General features: G+C 34.0%; 1 protein-coding gene across 1 annotated transcript in view; it reads right to left on the reverse strand.

The window, feature by feature from the left end:
• Positions 1 to 6901: 6901 nt before the first annotated feature.
• The window catches only part of LOC138707622 (early endosome antigen 1-like), a 41794-nt gene continuing 27283 nt past the window's right edge, over positions 6902 to 21412 (reverse strand). The window contains exons 12-16 of the mRNA XM_069837286.1: positions 19502 to 19714; positions 16505 to 16690; positions 14463 to 14604; positions 12436 to 12611; positions 6902 to 7275 (exon numbers count right to left, since the gene is read on the reverse strand). Coding sequence (XP_069693387.1) covers positions 7051 to 7275; positions 12436 to 12611; positions 14463 to 14604; positions 16505 to 16690; positions 19502 to 19714 — 942 coding nt within the window. The 3' untranslated portion in view covers positions 6902 to 7050. The remainder of the gene's footprint in view (positions 7276 to 12435; positions 12612 to 14462; positions 14605 to 16504; positions 16691 to 19501; positions 19715 to 21412) is intronic.

Below are 21412 nucleotides of genomic sequence, written 5' to 3' on the forward strand. Positions count from 1 at the left end.
GTAAACTGGTGGTGGGCGCAAAATTTTTTCGAGTCATGGGCATAGCACTACCTAAATAATCTCAATAGATACTCAAAACTCTGAAAAAGAAAAACATACAAATAAATGAGTAGACACAAAAGACGTAAGTATGCGAAATAACACAATTATCAATTTAAATATATACTGGGTGTTCAGTTCAAAGTGTGTCACGGCTCGCTGTATGCCGTCATGTGGCTAGTCGATGAGCCTAGAGAATTCAATCTTCCTACACTTCCGCAGAGGCGTATTACCTTTGTGCCAGAGAAGTTGCCTAGCAAGTACGGCGTTCATTCTGAAGAGTACTTATCAATATGTACGGTAATGCCGGTAGTGGCAGGAATGTGAACTGTTTGGAAACACGTACTGAGGTGAGTTTTTTCTTACTGTTGGGATATGGGGAGAGGGTTAAGACGATTACTTACATATTTGTTGACATTAACTTCGACAGTCAACATGGACACGGAGCATTTGATTTGTATTGTGGAATGTTGCCTTACGCAACCAATAACAAATACCCTGTGTATGTCTTGGCCGCGCAAAACACAGTTCGAAGGAGGTTATGGTAGCACACAGACCGTACAGACCACCATCTGTTGCTACGACGTTCAAGTTATACCGTACACGTTCTCAAGTTCAGATTGACTGCCTTGATTAATAGGCAACTTCTCTGACACAAAAGCTGAAACTCACTTCAAATCGCTGACTCATGAACAGTGACGTCATGACACACTTTGAAATGAACACCCAGTACTTATAAATGGACAAAAAAAACATACCGCATCGAATTTTCTGTAGATATTACCTGTCTAGGGTTAAACCTGTATCAAAGCATACTTATAAATTGAATAAATTCAAATTCACTTCAGAGTGATAATTGTAATAGTAATATTTTATTTACACAATCAATTGCATATAGGTTATTCAGCAATGAAATTAAATGTGGGCAAGAAGTGGTCAAAAGCTTTTGGCTGAATACTCTATCAGGGTCAGTTTTAATCTACGACATGGGACCCAAAGTTTTATTTCCCTCCCAGCAGAAGCCATATGAAGGATTTCACTGCCATTTAAAATCCATTGCTTTTGGTTGGGTTTGAATCCTTAAACCTTGGATTAAACAGCACAAAAACTGCTAGACCACCAAGGACGGCACAGTACGTATAACATGGATAAAAATAATCATGAACTATTGGTATCACAACAACTGTATCCATTTCTTAATACTGATGTCACAGTTAACATAGAATAGTATGGCTTGTGCATAGTAGGATATATGGAGAATAACTGAAGGGAGGAAACTGAAAAATAGAAATGGCAGTTTAAAGAAAGAAAGAGTACGGGAATATATATGTAAAGAAAGATAGAAGTGATTGGAAATAAATTAGAGAAGAAAAATGAGAGAAAGGAAAACAACGAAAAAAAGAAAAATACAGAGAAAAAAGACAAATATTGAACAAAACAAAAGAGGGATGAAAGGAAAGAAAAGCAGAGAAAGATATATATATATATATATATATATATATATATATATATATATATATATAAAGCAGCATATAGATGACGACAAAAAATAAGAAAGGGAAAACAGAAATAACAGTGTTATGAAAATGACACATACTTTCTCATTATAGAATTCACATGTTTCGTAAAAATTCGGTTCTGTAATCTATTACGAATATTGGTATTTGCAGTTTATGATTTTTAACTTTCATTCATGTGAAATATATAACTGATACTAAACTTTTCATTCAAACCATAATTAACTTCCATTTTTCGTTCGTGATGAAAAAAAAAAATCTGTTACAACCCAGAAAGTACATAAGGTTACTAACTTCATTAACATATGAGGGGTCAGAAGTAAAGGGATACAAATGACATTTCTTAGAACATGAGTTAAGTGCATCCAGGGCAACCTAAATCATCTAAAATTTTAGTGGCAAAGGGATATATATTTTAACCATATCACACATTAAAATTTAAATAAAAAATTTCACTGAATTTACGAAGGCTTAAGTACTTTCAACCACATTTTCTCAAAAATAACTTAAGTGCACTTACACCCTTTGCTTCTGACCTCCTCACATGTTACTCTTTAATTACACTAAATAGCTATTTGTTTACTTATGCTGTTTACGATAATCAATACTTAAAATTTATGTAAATATTGAAAAGTACTAACAGTTAATCTGAGATAATTTCTAGCCTTAAAATTTTGGTCTGAAGATTTTATATACAGTGAAACCTGTTCAAATCGGAACCTGAATAATCCGGAATCCTGTCTATTTCGGAACAATTTATTGGTCCCTTTGAAATTCATATGTATTATGTGTAATTTTTCCTGAATAAAATGGAAACTGTCCAACGCGGAAACGGAAACTGTCTGCTACTGTTCAAAACGGAAATACAAGATTTTGGACACACTACTTTAATGTAAACTATATTTTGAAACAGTATGTGCTTTCAAGGAATGTACGAAATACGTAGATCAGTAAGATAAAAAAAAGTTTTCTTTGTAAAATTTTTGAGGGTGCTAGAGTGTGTTGGCCTGGTAGTCATAAATTTTATTACCCTATTGACTAGGCACACGAGTTCCTTCAGCGATGTTCAATTCTTCACTCCTGTATACTGTCGTAGCTGGGTAGAACGCAAGTGTATTAGTGATTTCGTGATAAAAAAAAAAAGTTGCGTAAAAATGCTGCGCTATCATTAATTGATGAAGTAAAAGTTATGGAGGAAAATGAGAAACGAAGAGTATGGTAAATAATGTTGAAATTTATGAATGGAAAACTCAGGTGTAACTTAACACTTTCAAAAATAAAGGCCGCATGATGAGTGAGTGGCTTGCGGTCAATAATGGTGACATGAAAGGAAACAGAAAACAACTGGTTACATAGAAATGAATGAACTGTTGTGGAAGTAGATTGTTCTTGCCCTTTCAAAGATCGTGCAAATTTCTGGACCTATTCTGCAAAGAAAACCCTTGAACTGGCAAAGAAATTAGATAATCCAGAATTCAAGGCTTGTAGGCTCCTAGTCCAATTAAATAATGTGCTGTGATATACAGTACAGTATTATAGTATAGTGTTAAATATTAAATTTAGTGTAATTAATAAACTTTATAGTGTTTAATGAGTGAGTTACGATACTTTTATACAGGAAATGGGATTTTCATCAAGATCATTCACCAATTAAATAAGTGACAGGAAGCTGATTTAATGTCAGTAGTGTTAAATGGAATATTTTGTAATTCTTACAACTTGCGGCATACCATTTTGTTTTTCATTTATACAAATGATAAAATATTTCAGTTTAACTTCACACGTGAATAACACAGAAACCTGTCCACAACAGAAAAAAAATTAGGACTATGTCACTTCCGTCTTGAACAGGTTTCACTGTATATAAATTGATATAATGACTGTAGTTGCATTTTTTCTTAAAAGCTTTTCGTGTAAATATCTTAACATCTAATTTTCTGGCTCAAGATATTCTAAACTGTAGACATAATTACGTAACTAATAATTAATTTCTCAGATATGAATCGCTTACCAGACATACTGTTTATACTATTTAATTTATTACTTCATCTTACGTAAAAACAAAAGTTTGAAATAAATCGTTGAATACTTATTTAGAATAAATCACTATTCTGTATTAATCCTAAAATAAAAAAAAAAAACTTTCATTCTTCTGTAAAAAAATATGTTTTAGATATTTCGTGTGCATCATTCTTGGATCAATTCACTCACAGATTCTGAATACGAATAGAATTCGTAGTATAGTTTAGTAGAAACCAGCAATATGGGAAACTATTTCTTTGAAAACCTCAAAATCGATTTCTTGCGGCACCACATTAATGAGAAAGTAAAAAAGTAAAATGAGTCAAGAAGAATAAAAATAAGTAAGGCAGGAAGGTTTGATCATCAAGGAATAAATCTGGAATGGTGATTTCTACTGACCATGTCATGAACAATAAATGCAGGGTCTTGCACACAAATCCAACCATAGGAGCGCAGATCCTATATCATAAATTATTTATGTAGTAATTTTATAATTTTCTGAATGTTTTATTATTATGTTGTATGACATGAATTATACAGCGAAACCTGTTCAAATCGGAACCTGAATAATCCGGAATTCTGTCTATTTCGGAACAATTTATTGGTCCCGGCGAAATCTGTATGTATTATGTGTAATTTTTCCTGAATAAAACGGAAACTGTCCAACGCGGAAAAGGAAACTGTCTGCTACTGTTCAAAACGGAAACAATATTTTGGACACACACTATATTTTGAAACAGCGTGTAATTTTAAGGAATATACGAAATATGTAGGTCACTAAGATAAAAACTTTTCTTTGCAAAATTCTAGAGGGTACGAGGGCGTGTTGGCCTGTCGGTCATAAATTTTATTACTCTGTTGACTAGGCACACGAGTCCCTTCAAAGATTTTCAATGCTTCACACCCGTGTACTGTCGTAGCTAAACAGAGCGCAAGTGTAGTGATTTCCAGGTAAAAAAAAAGTGCATAAATTGTGGCATTAACATTAAGTGATGAAGTAAAAGTTATCGAGATAAAGGAAAATTAGAAACAAAGTCTATGTGAAATAATATTGAAGTACAGTTGTAGAGAACTCAGGTGTGACACTTTAAAAAATAAAGATCATAATGAGTGAGTGGCGTGCGGCCAATATTGGTGACACAAAAGGAACCAGAAAGCAACTGTTTATGCGGAAATAAATGAACTGTTGTGAGAGTGGATTCTTCATGACCTTTCAAAGAACAAGCCAATTTCTGGATCTGTTCTGCAAAGCAAGCTATTGAACTGGGAAAGAAATTAAATAAACCAGAATTCAAGGCTTCTAATAGATGGCTTCTAGTCCAATTAATTAATAATGTGCAGTGATATGCAGTACAGTATTAGAGTATAGTGTTGATATTAAATAGAATGAGATTAGTAAACTTTAGTAATGTTTAATGACTAATGAGTGAGTTACGATAATATTTATACAGAAAATGAGATTTTAATCAAGATGATTCACCAACGTAATAAGCGTCAGAAAGCTGATTTAATGTGATGAGTGTTAAATGGAATATTTTGTACTTCTTGGAGTTTGCGACATGCCATTTTGTTTTTCATGTATATGATGACAAAATATTCCATTTTAATGTCACACCTGAATAATACGGAAACCTGCCCACAACAGAAAAAAAATTAGGATCATGTCACTTCCGTCTTGAACAGGTTTCACTGTATTTAGCTTGAATATGCATTCCGTGACTCTGTAACTGGTGGCCATTCCTTTCCAATTACAGATAACTTACAAGAAAATCCACATTCACCCATCCGAGATTCGTGATATGGATGCCCATTGAGGATGGGGTCATGTGCAACTGCAACTACATCATATAAAATGGCAGACTTGGTCATATGTTGTGTAATTTTATAGCGTGAATCAAACAAAAATAATAGATATTTATGCCAGGAACAGCAAAGTTAAAATGAGCAATTTGTAAGTGTGTCTCTTTCAGACTAACCCAATTAGAGGCACTTTCTGCTGGCACATGGAAGCAAATATATCAGCCCAATTTTTACAATCGGTAATTTCTGCCATCATCACTATACACGTAATATTATCAGTAATTATTTGTATTTGGGGAAGTCTGCATTTCTTCTATTTTAATATGGCGTCTTAGCCATGCTACAGTCAATTTTTGACTAGTTTTATAAACAGCACAAATTTCACAGAAATATTCCTTCTTAAAATTATAATTCCTTCATGGAAATCTTAAATAAACTGCATGTTCCTACTTTCGTAAATATATTATATTCTAACAGCAAAAGAAAAGAAAACATGTTATGAAGATACTGCAAACATTGGCCTTTAATTTTATAATAAAAATATACACAAAATAACACAGCCTTTGTTGTACTAATATTGACTGCAAAAACCATGGATTGCACTTATGTCTGTAAATACATAATAATATACTAGAAAATTAGCATTATTGAGGCTTATGTGGCAGGTTATGGAGACTGAAATGAATATCAATCCTAAGAATATTTCTGCAATCTGTGATTTCCATTTCATGGTACTGGCCCAGAAACATAATGAAACATGCACTTCAGGCCAAAGCTGTGCATATGTATAAGGAATGATCCCCTTTATCCTTAGCTTTAATTGTCAGTTTCAGTACTCAAAACGTGTTACATACAAGAATGAAGAAGAATTCTATGCTATTCGTTATGATAACTTCTTAGATATAAATTAGTTAAGATTGCTCACGAAGGTTTCTGGAAAGTTTGGCACCTTCTAGATTCTATTTCAAAACACCAAATAACTGTCGAGAAACGATCACACTATCTGCACTATTAACCTACACTGAAAGCTTATATTCTGAAATCATGCTTATCTACAAAGGAAAGAGTTGAAAAATGCTGACAATTTTAATGCAATATTGATCTTTGTGGATTTTCCATAATTATTTAAAACAGTAAACAATTTATTACAAATATGTGGTAATAAACATAACATTTACAAAATTAATAAATATCGTACCAAATATTAAAGTAAGCATTGACAATCTAATTCCTTCAAAAGAAGAAGCATGAACAGTGGAATTACAAAGTTATTCGTCATATGTTCATTTGCACCATTCATTCTAGAGATAATTCTCCCAAAATACTCAAATTTGGCACAGTAACAAATATGAAATCAAGCAATTATCTAGATATTACGACCATACTTAATACACAAAACTTTAACTCTAACTGCTTGATGAATTGACAAATCTATTATAATCTTCATATATAGACATTTCGCAAGCTGCATACAATATGTATTTATTTCTGTTATATTCTGTTATATTACAGACAAAAAAAAAAGAAAAAAAGAAAAAAATATATTTTGAGAGAAAGATCTATGTCAATGTGTGAACACCTTTTCTCAGCAAGAGGCACTATAATTATGTAGACACCATGCTCTTCGCTCTTCTAATTATTGGACTTATATCCTGAGCATGATACCAAATAACTATTTACTACCCAGTTCATTGAAGCATGAATCGCAGACACGGACGGGTTTCTTGTTGCTTGCAATTGGAGCATTCTTTGATGAACACTCATTACAAAAGATTTGTCCACAGTTCCGGCAATGATGCTTCCTAACTATTAACGAGAACTCCTTCTGACAAAGACTGCAGCTGATGACATCTGAATCTTCTGTCCACTTGCGACAACCCAACTTCTCCAATTCAAGCTATGATGCAAATAAATTAATAATATATCAATAAATATAAAGTGAGATTAGTACTCAGCTAATAGAAATATCAGAATCACTAATAATCAGCCCCTTGGAGCAAGATAATGGTAACTATAAATTGGTTTTCACATAATCTTAGGTTGTCATTACTCATAATAAATAATAATAATAATAATAATAATAATAATAATAATAATAATAATAATAATAATAATAATAATAATAATAATAATAATTTAATATGTTTTCCTGGCTTTTATTTATCACTGTAGAGCTAGGAATTTTAGGTGCAAAGTTTTGGTCAAAAGGTGCAAAAAAAGGGTACCTTAATTTAGTTGAAAAGGTGAGAAAAGGGTGAAAATTTCAAATGTAAATGTTCATTACAAACAGTACCAAAACCAATTACATGACATATAAGCACAGTCTACTATATACAGTCGCGAAGCTTGAGGTGATTTTTTGCAAATCTCGTGATAAAGCGCTCCAAGCAGTTAGCAACTAGAAACAATAGACTGTCCACGGTCGACTTTGGACTGTGTCGTATTTCCATCGAGTGCTAGCTCGCTGCGTATTTCACATTGATGCTTGTGAAATGTTCGTTATTGGTTGTAATGAAAATGTTAATGGCTAAAATACAATAGGCCTAATTGGAATAATAATATTTTACTAGAGAAGTAGAAAAATTAAGTTTGTTTTAATGAAATTTATTGATCACGTTTTATTTTCAATTCTGGTGGGATTATTATTGTACTTTTTTTTCAAAGGATATGTTTTTAATTATAGCTGTTAATTTTGTTGTTATTTTTATTTATGTGTTACTTTACTAGAGACGTAGAAAAAGTCTGTTACAATAAAATTTATTGATCACGTTTTATTTCCAATTCTGGTGTGATTATTATTGCTTAACCTCATCCCACTTTGTTAACTACGTAAGCCTACACTACAAGTACCGGTACACGTAAGTTACTCCATTAATTCATATTTCCATTATTATTGTTGTGAAGGGAAATGCAAATTAATATTTATTGGTTTCACAGTTAATTATCGCTATAATCTTGAATGAGTGAAGTGATTATAGTAAATTTCAGTTCGTTTTGCACAAACAAAAATAATATTAACCTATTTCTTGCAGGTATCTTCGAGTTTATGGTGGAATTTAATATACTTCATTAAAATAATAAATTAACTTTATGCATTTAATATTTCAATAATTGAAGGAAGGTGTTAATTTTTTCAAAAGAACACGACAACGAAAGTGTAACATATTTTGTCGTCTGCTAGGAGAGAGATCTGCGATGATGAGGCGATAGTAGCGATCCTAGTGGTGGGCAACTACCCATGTTTGCATTTTTACTACATATTGAGCTTCGTGACTGTATGTAGTAGACTGTGATATAAGGATACAAAATTCCTTGAATAAGCTCAGTTTCATCCTCCTTGGTGAAAATGTCAGCTGACTGACCTAAAGTTGGAGTTCAGCCAATATGGCAGATAATATTGACAAAGGGAGGAAAAGAATTAATCTTTCGCCAATGAAGGAGCAAGCTCAAATCCTTTTCTTCCTATTCAATAGCTTCCGCCTAACAGTGGTGTGATGAAGCAAAAAGTAATTTGTAGACATTTTACCAAACGGGAGTTCATTGAAGGGCAAATTAATTTGGAACTTTTGCCAAACAGGATTGCACTGAAGCGAAAGCAATGAGGTACCACCACAGTCTAGTATACACAGTCACGAAGCTTAAGTTTATGAGGGTACTAGGAACAACAGACTGTACAGGTACTATTTCGCATTGTCTGTAATAAGGCAATAGTAGCGATCCTAGTGGTTAGCAACTATCTATAGATGCATATTTACTACATATTGAGCTTCGTGACTGTATATACTAGGCTGTGGTACCACACTAAAAAATAGTAAATTCTAATAAAAACTTTCAGAAAGCAGTAGATTTGTCCATTAATTAAAAAAATCAACAGTAGAATAGTAGATTAAGTTACCTGAATGGTGTATTTAACAATACATAGAAGCCTTGTCAAGCCGCACACGTTCAGTTTTCCCTGTTTAATTTTTATAAGAATAAAATGGAGCAAAGGAGCCAAAGAAAGAAGGAAAAAAGTGCAAGAAGATGCTACATTGACAAAAGGTGTTAAAGGTGCCGTACTGGAAAAAGGTGCAACCAAAACACAGTTTGGAGTGTTTGCTTCACGTTTTCTTTGCAAGACAAGCCAATTTGGGCATTTCAATAGCAAAAAAAAATGAAGATGCAGCACCTAAAATTCCTAGCTCTAGTTATCAGTTCACACAACTTCTGAACATACAGCTTGTTTACTCTTATAACAAAAACATTTTTAGAAGCAGGCTGAGTAGAAAATATAACCCTAAGGGGCTGAATTTCAAACACTAATTCTTATGTCTTATACCTAAGTTGTATTCAGGTATCGAATTTTGGTACCCAATGGAATAGATCACAGGGGATTCAGGTTAGCAATATAGAGAAGGCAGCAGCTGGGGTCATTGGCTGGAGAACGAGCACATACAAATAATAGATTTGGGGAGGACAGTACCAAGTTCTATTCTGATGTGGTTTGATTGCTTGCTAATACGACAATGCAATAGTGAATGTCCTGCTTATTTGTAATGTGTTCCTGTCTACTAAAATTACTTATAATGCCAAAAATGTAGTGTTCGAAGACACATCCATTTATTCAAGAATTTGGCAGTCAGTATTTCACACAAAATAGGGAAACCATCATAATATGTAAACTGTGTAATGTAAAAATAAGGAGGACAACAATTTATACAGAACCATTGCAACACCAAAACACAATTCACAACTTTGTCCAAAAGAATTGCATTCTTCTAATAAATTTTCAAATAAATAATCTCAATATTATTATTAAATTGGTGTGAAATTATGATAGCTACTAATATCCTCTTTAATGAAGTACAATTCTCAATTTAAAGCCTTATTGGAAAAATGTACAGTACTAGTGAGAAGTTTCTGTCAACACAATGTTGCAACATGCTTATTTAGAAAAATGTCATGAGATCATACAAACTAATTTCAGGCAGCAAGTAGGAATTTTCTTGTCTGAGAGTCCAAGAAAGAAATTACTACAGTCAAGTGAAGAGGGCACTATCAATATGTCCAGAGATAATGTAACCCTCCTTCTACCATTCTCTTCGAAGTCAGATATTCACTCATACAAACAATTTTATTTATAATTGTTTGACTAATGCCATATAGATTATTTTAATGTACTGAAGTACATATGATATTTCCATGCAGATATTCTGCGTCATCATACGATGAAAGAGTAATGGAACGGAGAAAAATTCTCTCCGGCGCCGGGATTTGAACCTGGGTTTTCAGCTCTACGTGCTGATGCTTTATCCACTAAGCCACACCGGATACCCACCCCGGCGTCGGACAGAATCATCTCAGAGTAAGTTCCAACTCTTGGGTTCCCTCTAGTGGCCGCCCTCTGCACTACATCATAGATGTCTATGAACGTAGGACTGAAGTCCATGCATGTGCTGAGGTGCACTCGTTATGAGTGACTAGTTGGCTGGGATCTGACGGAATAAGCGCAGTCTTCACATATCATATATATTATTTTAATGTACCGAAGTACATATGATATTTTCATGCAGATATTCTGCGTCATCATACGATGAAAGAGTAATGGAACGGAGAAAAATTCTCCAGTGTGGCTTAGTGGATAAAGCATAAGCACGTAGAGCTGAAAACCCAGGTTCAAATCCCGGCACCGGAGAGAATTTTTCTCCATTCCATTACTCTTTCATCGAATGCCATATAGGCCTATTAACTGTTGATACATTCAGGCTGTTTTGCAAAAGAAAGAAACTGGCCACTCTATTCCATTAACTTCTGGCTTAGTCGCCTCACGAGTGATGCCTTATTATTTTTTTTTATTGGGTTATTTTACGACGCTGTATCAACATCTTGGTTATTTAGCGTCTGAATGAGATGAAGGTGATAATGCTGGTGAAATGAGTCCGGGGTCCAGTACCTAAAGTTACCCAGCATTTGCTCGCATTGGGTTGAGGGAAAACCCCGGAAAAAACCTCAACCAGGTAACTTGCCCCGACCGGGAATCGAACCCGGGCCACCTGGTTTCGCAGCCAGACGCGCTGACTGTTACTCCACAGGTGTGGACTAATGCCTTATTGGTGTCACTTATGAGGTTCTAACCTGTCTTCGAACTGTTCACTGAACAACTACTTTAGCTAAAAATATAATATTTTACAGTCCACAAAATCATAATGAGATATGGTAAAATTCATAAGGAATTTTTTTGTTTCATGTATTGCCCTCCATTAGTAAAGAAACAATTGCACTTAATTATCTAATAACCTGTATATTTTACATATACTACAAATGTAGTAGGCAATAATAAACTACATTTTATAGCAGTTATTTTAATACAAATAATGAAGGATCATTGAAAAGTATATACTTACTTATATTTAAAACAATGTATGGTTGATTCATTTGCAATGGTATGTCACCGGTTCTTCCAAACTTCTCTTAGCTTAACTGATAACCATTTTTAATTTTTGCATCTCGTACATGCACATCAGTGGGTACTGCTACACGAAGAAGGCTGAGAGTGAGATATTCAATGGACGTGCCCTCGCTCTTTTCTATCAGAGGCCTTCAGAATTATCGTGATAACATCAGTTACCAGCAGTTGAGAATGAAATAATGAAGGGTCTGAATTCGTATTTATTTATGAAAAAAAAATAACTTTCACATGCAGTAAATGTACATGTGATCAGTTTGTTTCCTTATCAGATGGAAGCCGCACTTAGGAGATTTTTCTGACTAAAAATGCACTAACCTCAAGTGTAACAGATTTGTATCATTTGCAGTTGCAAACAGTGTTCTTCATAGTTCGAAAACGGTAAATGCAACTTCAATGTGTCATTCAAATTTCATACTACTGCTGCCATTATTATCACAATTGTTTATACCAAGAAAAGTACTTTTTTAACAAGTTCAAATAACAAAAGAGGTAAGAGAAACGAACCTCCATAAGAGGAATATTCTGAGGGACCAACAAAGTTCACAAATTTACAGACAAATGATGATAGCTCAAATGGTAAGAAAGGGGTTTTACTGGACAAACATATACCTGAAGTGTTTGGTTTTCTCGCCCTAGCTCATGCAATGCTGCCTGACTTTCCTCCAGGCGCCTTCGAAGATCTGCAATTGTCTTCCTCAGGTTTTCACTTTCTGCAGAACTTGCATAACATCTTTCCAGAAGGGCTTGTTGCTCAGACTGACTAGCAGCCAATTGTGCTTCCAGGGCTGACAAAACACACATTGCAAAAATAATTGATTGTTACAGCTTCACGATATGAGCAACATGTACAAAACATAGTTCAAATGTTAACTATCTCCAATACTTTCATCTCAATGGACTCGATAGAAATGTATGCTCTTCATACAGAAAATAACTTTAACAAAGGGCAGTGAAGTTAGTTCATATTTAGGAAAAGTGTGCAGCTAAGACTTATCAGTGACACCTGAGTCTACTATTTCATGGTACAATCTGGTACTATATCGTTTCAAAATTAATTTTGCTCAAATACAAAAATATATGTGATACTAATAAGCAGATCTATTAGGAAACAATGCATCAGAGTTTTACAAAACGACGAAAGCTAATATCACTTGAAAGTAGGACACACAAACTTGAAAATCCAAGAAGATGAAATATATGAGTGGACTTTCAAAACACACTTTATCCAAAGTTTTAAAAATTTGGAAAACGTATTATATGTCTTTCACGTGTTAAATTTTATGTTAATTTGTTAACATGTTTCGGCCTGCTATCGACCATCATCAGAACTGGTTGTTGTTGGTCTTGGCGCCTTTTGTTTTGTTTCCTGTGGGGGTGTGTTTGTGTAGTGTAATGTGGAGTCAAAGAGTGTGTGTGTTCTGAAATTGAGTTGTGTGTTGAAAATTTCATTTGGATGTGTTTTTGTGTGTTTGTATATTTCGTATTGATCTAGTGTGTTTAGTTTCTGGCTTTTTGGTTGGATGTGTAGAATTTCCATGTCTGTGTTGATGTCTCTGTATGTGTGGTTGGCATTTGTGATGTGTTCTGCATATATGGAAGTATTTTGTAATTTTGTTATGGCTGTGATGTGTTCTTTGTAACGTGTTTGAAATGATCTGCCTATCAGTCCTATGTAGAAGTTGTTGCAGGTGTTACATTTGAGTTTGTATACGCCTGTAACACCTGCAACAACTTCTACATAGTACAGACAGGCAGATCATTTCAAACACGTTACGAAGAACACATCACAGCCATAACAAAATTACAAAACACTTCCATATATGCAGAACACATCACAAATGCCAACCACACATGCAGAGACATCAACACAGACGTGGAAATTCTACACATCCAACTAAAAAGCCAGAAACTAAACACACTAGAACAATACGAAATATACAAACACACAAAAACACATCCAAATAAAATTCTCCACACACAACTCAATTTCAGAACACACACACTCTGTGACTCCACATTAAACTACACAAACACACCCCCACAGGAAACAAAACAAAAGGCGCCAAGATCAGCAAAACCAGTTCTGATGATGGCCAATAGCAGGCCGAAACATGTTAACAAGGTAACATAAAATTTAACACGTGAAAGACATATAATACGTTTCCAAAGTGATATAGTGTTAAAAGTTGTGTAATCAAGATGTATATTTTAAAAATTGCTTCAATGTAAATTTTTTAATGCAAGCCTACATATTATACTTATGATTTTCCCATCAAAATGCAGTAATTTCCGCAATTACATAGGTATGAAGTTGGTTAGGAGTGTTGATCATTTTCCATAAAGCGGTTTTTTGCATTTTTCTTGAAAAGAAAATGTGTACAGAACTGTATTTCCAAATTTCACTTCTCATATACTTTTACTTCATAAATTTTACGGATTTCGACAAAATTCTGTTCTTTCATCATGCTGTGAATGAATATTATTTGGCACCCGACCACACTCCTCTTGAATTACTGCTTAAATTTTTCATGATGTTCAGAGGACAGATGAAAGAAAAAAATAAAGACCCAAACTGAGATAAATATATGATGTTGAGTCAGATTTACAAATCTCAAAGTAAGGAGACAAAGACTTACCTAACTTTTCCCCTGCTACCTCATCTAGAGATGCATGAACATCTTTCAACTGTTGAATTTTCTTCTCTATTTCATTTTCATACGATTCTTTCATTCCAGCCATGTCCTTCTCTAATCCTTTGTTCTTATTTCTTTCGATGTCCTGTATGTTGGGAAAATTTAAACCAAATAATATGTTATCCTACAAGAATTTATCTCACTTAAACTACACAAAAATACCGATACAGATGTAATTTAATTTCCCATGGAATTACAATGAATTTTCTATTATTATTGTCTTTGACTATTGTCATTTCTACTACCTGTCACTTGCTATTCAATATCAATAAATTCAATTACTGACGAAATGACATTGGTCACCCTAACCAGTACGTGTACTGGTAACTAGTATGTGTACTGGTGAGTCTGTCTTCAATGAATAACATCTGCACAAGTCCTATAAAAAATTGAATAAATTTACTTATTCTCGATTAAATTGAATCCATGTAATAGCGTTTGGGGATTATGGGCGGAATTCACAGTCGTCACTTATAAATGAGTGAACCCTTAAGTGGTTACTTATACTCATTTCTAATTCATAGTTGTCCCTCATTCACATAATGAGTGATTACTTAAGTGAGCTGATTTGTACCCTTAAGTGACTACTCATTTTCAAAATGGATACCGAGAATGATTTTGAGGATTTTGTTGAACGAAATGAGGAAGATATACGTGTCCCAAAAAGGTATATTAGAGACATGGAGAATCCTCTGGAAATATATAGTGAACTGGAATTTAAGAAACAATATCGTTTTCGTTGATATTTTAGTGCCTTTAATGGACAAATATGTTGCAAACAACAGAGGTTTACCACTCCCATCGCTGTTGAAAAAGTTGATAGCAATAAAATTTTATGCAACATCATTTCAGGTAGGTCGTAATTACACTAGGTCTGTTTCTCACAACAGAATCAAAGGCCTATACTTTATTAACACAGAATATATTATTATTTTACAGTTGGTGTGTGCAGATCTGTACTACGTAAGTCAGCCTACAGTGTGCAGAATGATTTCCGAAATCATATTAAAATGTTCAAATTTCCAGCATCTGTCTTCCTACGAGATTTTATATTTTCCCATAGTTTCTTCAACTGCTCGACGTTCTTTGAAATATTTTCGAGGTTGGAATTGAATTCTGATGCAATAGTTTCGCAAGCAGCTTTCTTTCTTAGAACAGAGACACAACCAGATTGCCTGTTTTCTACGATATCTTTATGCCTTAAAACAAGCTCTCGAAGCCAAAGTCATTTTTCTTTGGAAAAATTCTTTCCTTTCAGCATACTTATTTTCAGCTAAATTGATCGTTATTCAGTACAATAATACTGGTAACTCGTTGTTACAGCAACTCCACATGTACAGCGGCCTTAGATTAGTCCAATGAGAGCAAGCTTTTGTTATGACATCATGTCCGGCAGCTGTAAGTGAACACTCATTATGCGAGAATAAGTATTGTCTATGAATTCGGAATTTACTTACATGTTCACTTATTATAAGCAATCCCTTATTACTTAAGGGTTCACTCATTTTATAAGTGACGACTATGAATTCCACCCTATATTTCTTAAAACAAATAATGATATTAGAACTTATAACCTAAAATATAGATATTCATATATGCCCAAGTTCTATTCTCAAAACAAACTGTCATTATTAGAAGATCCAAAATTATTACCATATTATCATTTCAAACTCAAAGAATGAATATAAGCATGGAAATTACATAACTGGGGCATCCCATAACTGTTTAGAAGGAAATTTAAGAGACCAGCATGTCTCCTGAACTCACAAGGAAAAAAAAAACACATGGTTCCATAAATGTCAGAAAGCTTAAAGTGTAAAGCAATAGAAGATTTTTGAAACATTAAAATGATTAGAGATTCCAAATGATTTAACACCAGATGATACATAACAGCTGCATGAATTGTGGTTCATGAAATTATCATCACCATTACATACAATGAAATCATGAGGAATGAAAACAACATAGTAAATTAGCACACTTACCAATTCCTTCTCTACTGTTTCTTTGGCAGAAGTCTGAGTTGATAATTGATTCTGAAGAGCTGTTATTTCTTCTTGAGCATTTTTCTGTAATTTTTCTAATTTTTCTTCAAGCAATGTTATTTGTTTAATCATTTCTGCTTTTTCACTTAATAAAATTTCTTTGCTTGCTTCGAGTTTTGCTACAGTCTAAAATGAACAGAAGAAAAATATTCATAATATTAATGTGAAAATAAGTGATGTATACTGCAGGATGTAACTAAATTCAATACCCAAACTTCTAGGTATGATAGAAGAAACCAAAACAAACATTTTTTGTTAAATGACCATGGGTCTGAAACTTTATTATTGAATGACAAAACCAGAAACTGTAAAGAATAAACATACTACAGTTGTAACGTTACTTATGAGTGATGATTCAAAACTATTTCAATTTGTAATCGTTTACAAAAACTGTTCAAAAGTGCGGCCTCCTGCTTCAATACAATCTCTGCAACGATGTGTCATTGCCTGTCATAAATGTTCAAAGACTCCAGGCAGCTGCAAGCACCCGAGCAATGAGCTCTTACTCTGATTCAATTGGAATCTCATATACCAGGCTCTTCAAGAGCCCCCACATGCAAAAGCCTAGTGAGGTGAGATCAGGAGAACAAACAGGCCATCCAATGGGTCCACCACGACCAATCCACTACTCACTGAATCTGCGGTTCAAATGTTCTCGGACTTTATGAGAGAAATGAGGAGTTGCACCGTCATGTTGAAACCACAATGAAGAGGAACATCTTGGAGGAAGTGAACTGTTCCATCTCTCTACTCTCAAGAACAATAATGTATTGCGTGGTCACTGCACAAACATTGCACTCTGACATCATGGCGTGTTTACTGATTAATGTAAATATTGATGGTTTTGAAGCATGAGCATCATCATAAGTAATGTTACAACTGTAGTCCTTAATCCTTACAGTACAGTAGAGTTTCTGGTTTTGTTTTTCAATGATTAGTTTCAGACCCATGGTCATTTAACAAAAAACGTTTGTTTTGGTCTCTTTTATCATCCCTAGAAGTTTGGATATTGAATTTAGTTACACTCTGTAGATACGAAGTTATATTTCTGTATTTTCTTACAAGCTTTACCTTTTATTTTTTTTATTTTTGCTATCTGAATTCACCAAATACTGAAAATTTACAATGATATTAATCTGCATTTCAAAGGACAATAATAATAACCATTAAACACAAAGATATTTTACCCAAGGGAATCTGTAACTAGAATTCATGTGACAACTTCTAAGTGAAACTTACCACCACAAAGGGAGCTTTCAATTACCTCATATCGAAACCTCTTCACACTGGGTAGACAAAAAAAAAAAAAATCTGCCTATACTAAGTGTAAAATTGCGAAACTGAAGCTTGAATAAAATATTATATAGAAATTGAGTAGCCCTTAGCTATGCACAGAGAATGACAACTCAACCACTCTCTGCAAGTAGGCACATTGCTCTTTACTGCAACTTTCCACTAAGTTTTCACAAACTTATAGTTAGTATGCACAGCTAAATTTTTATATTTGTCTATTTGCTATGGAGATTTAACTGTGTACGCAACTTGAGAAGAGATTACACCGTGAGCTCATTGACAGAACTATCCCTTGCAAATAAAATGTGTCTTTACAATTTAGAATCACAAATGTGGGTATAAAATGCTGAAATAAATTTGTATCTGTTCTGACATTCAAAATTAATAAATTATGAGTGACACAAAAATGTTTTCATTTTTTTTAGTTGTTTATTTAACAATGCGTCCTGTGCCGTAGCATCGTGGTCTAAAACATCCTGCCTGGGACACATATTACAGAATGCGCACTGGTTCGAGTCTTCATGGGGGAAGAAATTTTCTCATGAAATTTCGGCCAGAGTATGGGACCGATGCCCACCCAGCATCGTGATGCACTTGGGGAGCTACGATAGGTAGCAAAATCCGGTTTCGAATGCCAGCTGGTTGGATGATCGTCCACCTCTGCTTCAGCATGTGGGCGTGAGGCCAGCAGCCGGCTGGTCAGTCTTGGCCCTTCATGGGCTGTAGCACCACGGATTATTATTATTATTATTATTTAACAATGCTGTATCAACTACTACGTCATTTAGCGTCGATGAGATTGGTGAGAGCGAGATGGTATTTGGCGAAATGAGACCGAGGATTCGCCATAGATTACCTGCCATTCACCTTACAGTTGCGAAAACCTCGAAAAAACCCAAGCAGGAATAGAACCTGTGCTTGAGCACAAGTTCAAATCGGCAGACAAGCAGCTCAGCTACACTGATGGTTCAAAAGTATGTTCTCTGAGAACAATTTAGTTCTTTGAAAACTATGAACTGACATTATGAGTGTATAATGATTCGTAATCAGTTGTGGAAGTATTAACCTAGTCTGAATTGAGTTTCAGGAATCAGACAAACGAAATATCATACCCAGTAAGATCCCTTCCTATTCTGTGAAATGTGTAAGAAATTCGGATGTTACAAAATCAAGGGTTTCAAATGGCTATGTATTCGAAAGGATTTATTTCATTACAAGAACATTTGAAGAAGATATCCTTGCAAGAAGATAGAGTGTAGGAGTGTTCTGTTGATTAATGAAGCAGTAGCATTAGTAGTAATAGTAATAGTGATGATGATGGATTATTTATGTAAAAGTGTTGAACAAAAGGTTAAAACATCAGTGAAACCTACACATCATCTTATACGACCAAAAATTCCACTTTTTCTGCCCTGCTACAAATACAAAGTTTCTGGATTTGAAATTAATAGAGAACTTATAGTTAGTGGACAATAAAAGACAGATCAATGACTATTCCTTACCAAACTCTCCAGTTGTCGCCAATTACAATAAATTATATTATTTCTACAGTTCCAAAATACTACCAGTGTGCTAAAATTTTGCTAATAGTGTGTCTATAGACCAAATTATTAGAGCAATTAATAAGTAAGAACTGCAACTTACGTCTTGACTCTCTTGGAATGTCGCTTTCAGGCTATCCAATTCCCTCTTCCATGTGTCTTCAATTTTCTTCTTGTCTTCTTCCATTTGTGCAGCAAGTTCAAAGAGACTGGTTTCCAGAGATGCTTTCTGTACCCCCAGCAATTTTATTTGTTCTTCCTTATCTTTTATATTTTCTCTCAAAGATTCACAATCACCAGTAATGTTTGTATTTTCCTGTAAGTCGTGAAAAAGAAATCAGGGAAATAAGTATGTCACAAGCCTTTGTATCAACTTATAAGAGTAAGCTTACAATTCATTGTGAAATTTCAGATAAGTCTATTACAGTGAAAACTGTTCAAATCGGAACCTGAATAATCCGGAATCCTGTCTATTTCGGAACAATTTATTGGGCCCGGTGAAATTCATATGTATTAAGTGTAATTTCTCCTGAATAAAATGGAAACTGTCCAACACGGAAACGGAAACTGTCTGCTACTGTTCAAAACGGAAATAATATTTTGGACACACTACTATAATGTAAACTATATTTTGAAACAGTATGTGCTTTCAAGAAATATACGAAATACGTAGGTCACTAAGATAAAAACAAGTTTTCTTTGTAAAATTTTTGACGGTGCAAGGGTATTTTGGCCTGGTGGTCATAAATTTTATTACCCTATTGACTAGGCAGATGTTCAATGCTTCACTCTGTATACTGTCGTAGCTGGGTAGAACGCAAGTGTATTAGTGATTTCGTGATAAAAAAAAAGTTGCGTAAAAATGTTGCACTATCATTAATTGATGAAGTAAAAGTTATCGAGGGAAATGAGAAAAGAAGAGTATGGAAAACAGTGTTGAAATTTATGAATGGAAAACTCAGGTGTAATGTAACACTTTCAAAAATAAAGGCTGTATCATGAGTGAGTGGCTTGCGGTCAATAATGGTGACATGAAAGGAAAGAGAAAAAAACTGGTTACATAGAAATAAATGAACTGTTGTGGGAGTGGATTCTTCTTGCCCTTTCAAAGAGCATGCCAATTTCTGGACCTATTCTGCAAAGCAAACCTTGAACTGGCAAAGAAATTAGATAATCCAGAATTCAAGACTTGTAGGCTCCTAGCCCAATTAAATAATGTGCTGTGATACACAGTAAAGTATTATAGTATAGTGTTAGATATTAAATTTAGTGTAATTAATAAACTTTACAGTGTTTAATGAGTGAGTTACGATACAATTTATACAGGAAATGAGATTTTCATCAAGATTATTCACCAATTAAATAAGCGACATGAAGCTGATTTAATGTCAGTAGTGTTAAACGGAATATTTTGTAATTCCTACAATTTGTGGCATGGCATTTTGTTTTTCATTTATACAAATGATAAAATATTTCATTTTAACGTCACACCTGAATAACACGGAAACCTGTCCACAATGGAAAAAAAAAAATTAGGACCATATCACTTCCGCCTTGAACAGGTTTCACTGTACTAATATCATCTACAATAATCACAGCATTTGCCATCAAACTATTTCCTGTTTCCAAACCTCAAATAGGATTTGAAGCATTGAGTCAAAAACTTATTAATGATATTCGTAGTATAAAAGAGAAAATCACGCCATTACTACAAGAAAATTTCTAGAACAAATAAGTACATTGAAACAGAAAAAAAAAAAACAAAGTTACAGCCTCTCTCATAAACTGGGGAATGAAAAGAAGCAACAGCAAAAATTTCAAGAAGCTACACAAGACATGCAACCGAACTCCTGTAACTGTGAATTATGTAATGATCCTAAACTCTTATCCTGAATGCTGAACACTGATTAAAATTCATTAGTTAAAGAAAAACTAAAGTAAAAATGAAACGCTATAGAAAGCAAGTAGCAGAAACAAGTTTTTATTTGAAAGCAAGACGAAAATGTCAAAATGA

The sequence above is a fragment of the Periplaneta americana genome, chromosome 10 (genome assembly GCF_040183065.1).
Source record: "Periplaneta americana isolate PAMFEO1 chromosome 10, P.americana_PAMFEO1_priV1, whole genome shotgun sequence".
NCBI lineage: Eukaryota > Metazoa > Arthropoda > Insecta > Blattodea > Blattidae > Periplaneta > Periplaneta americana.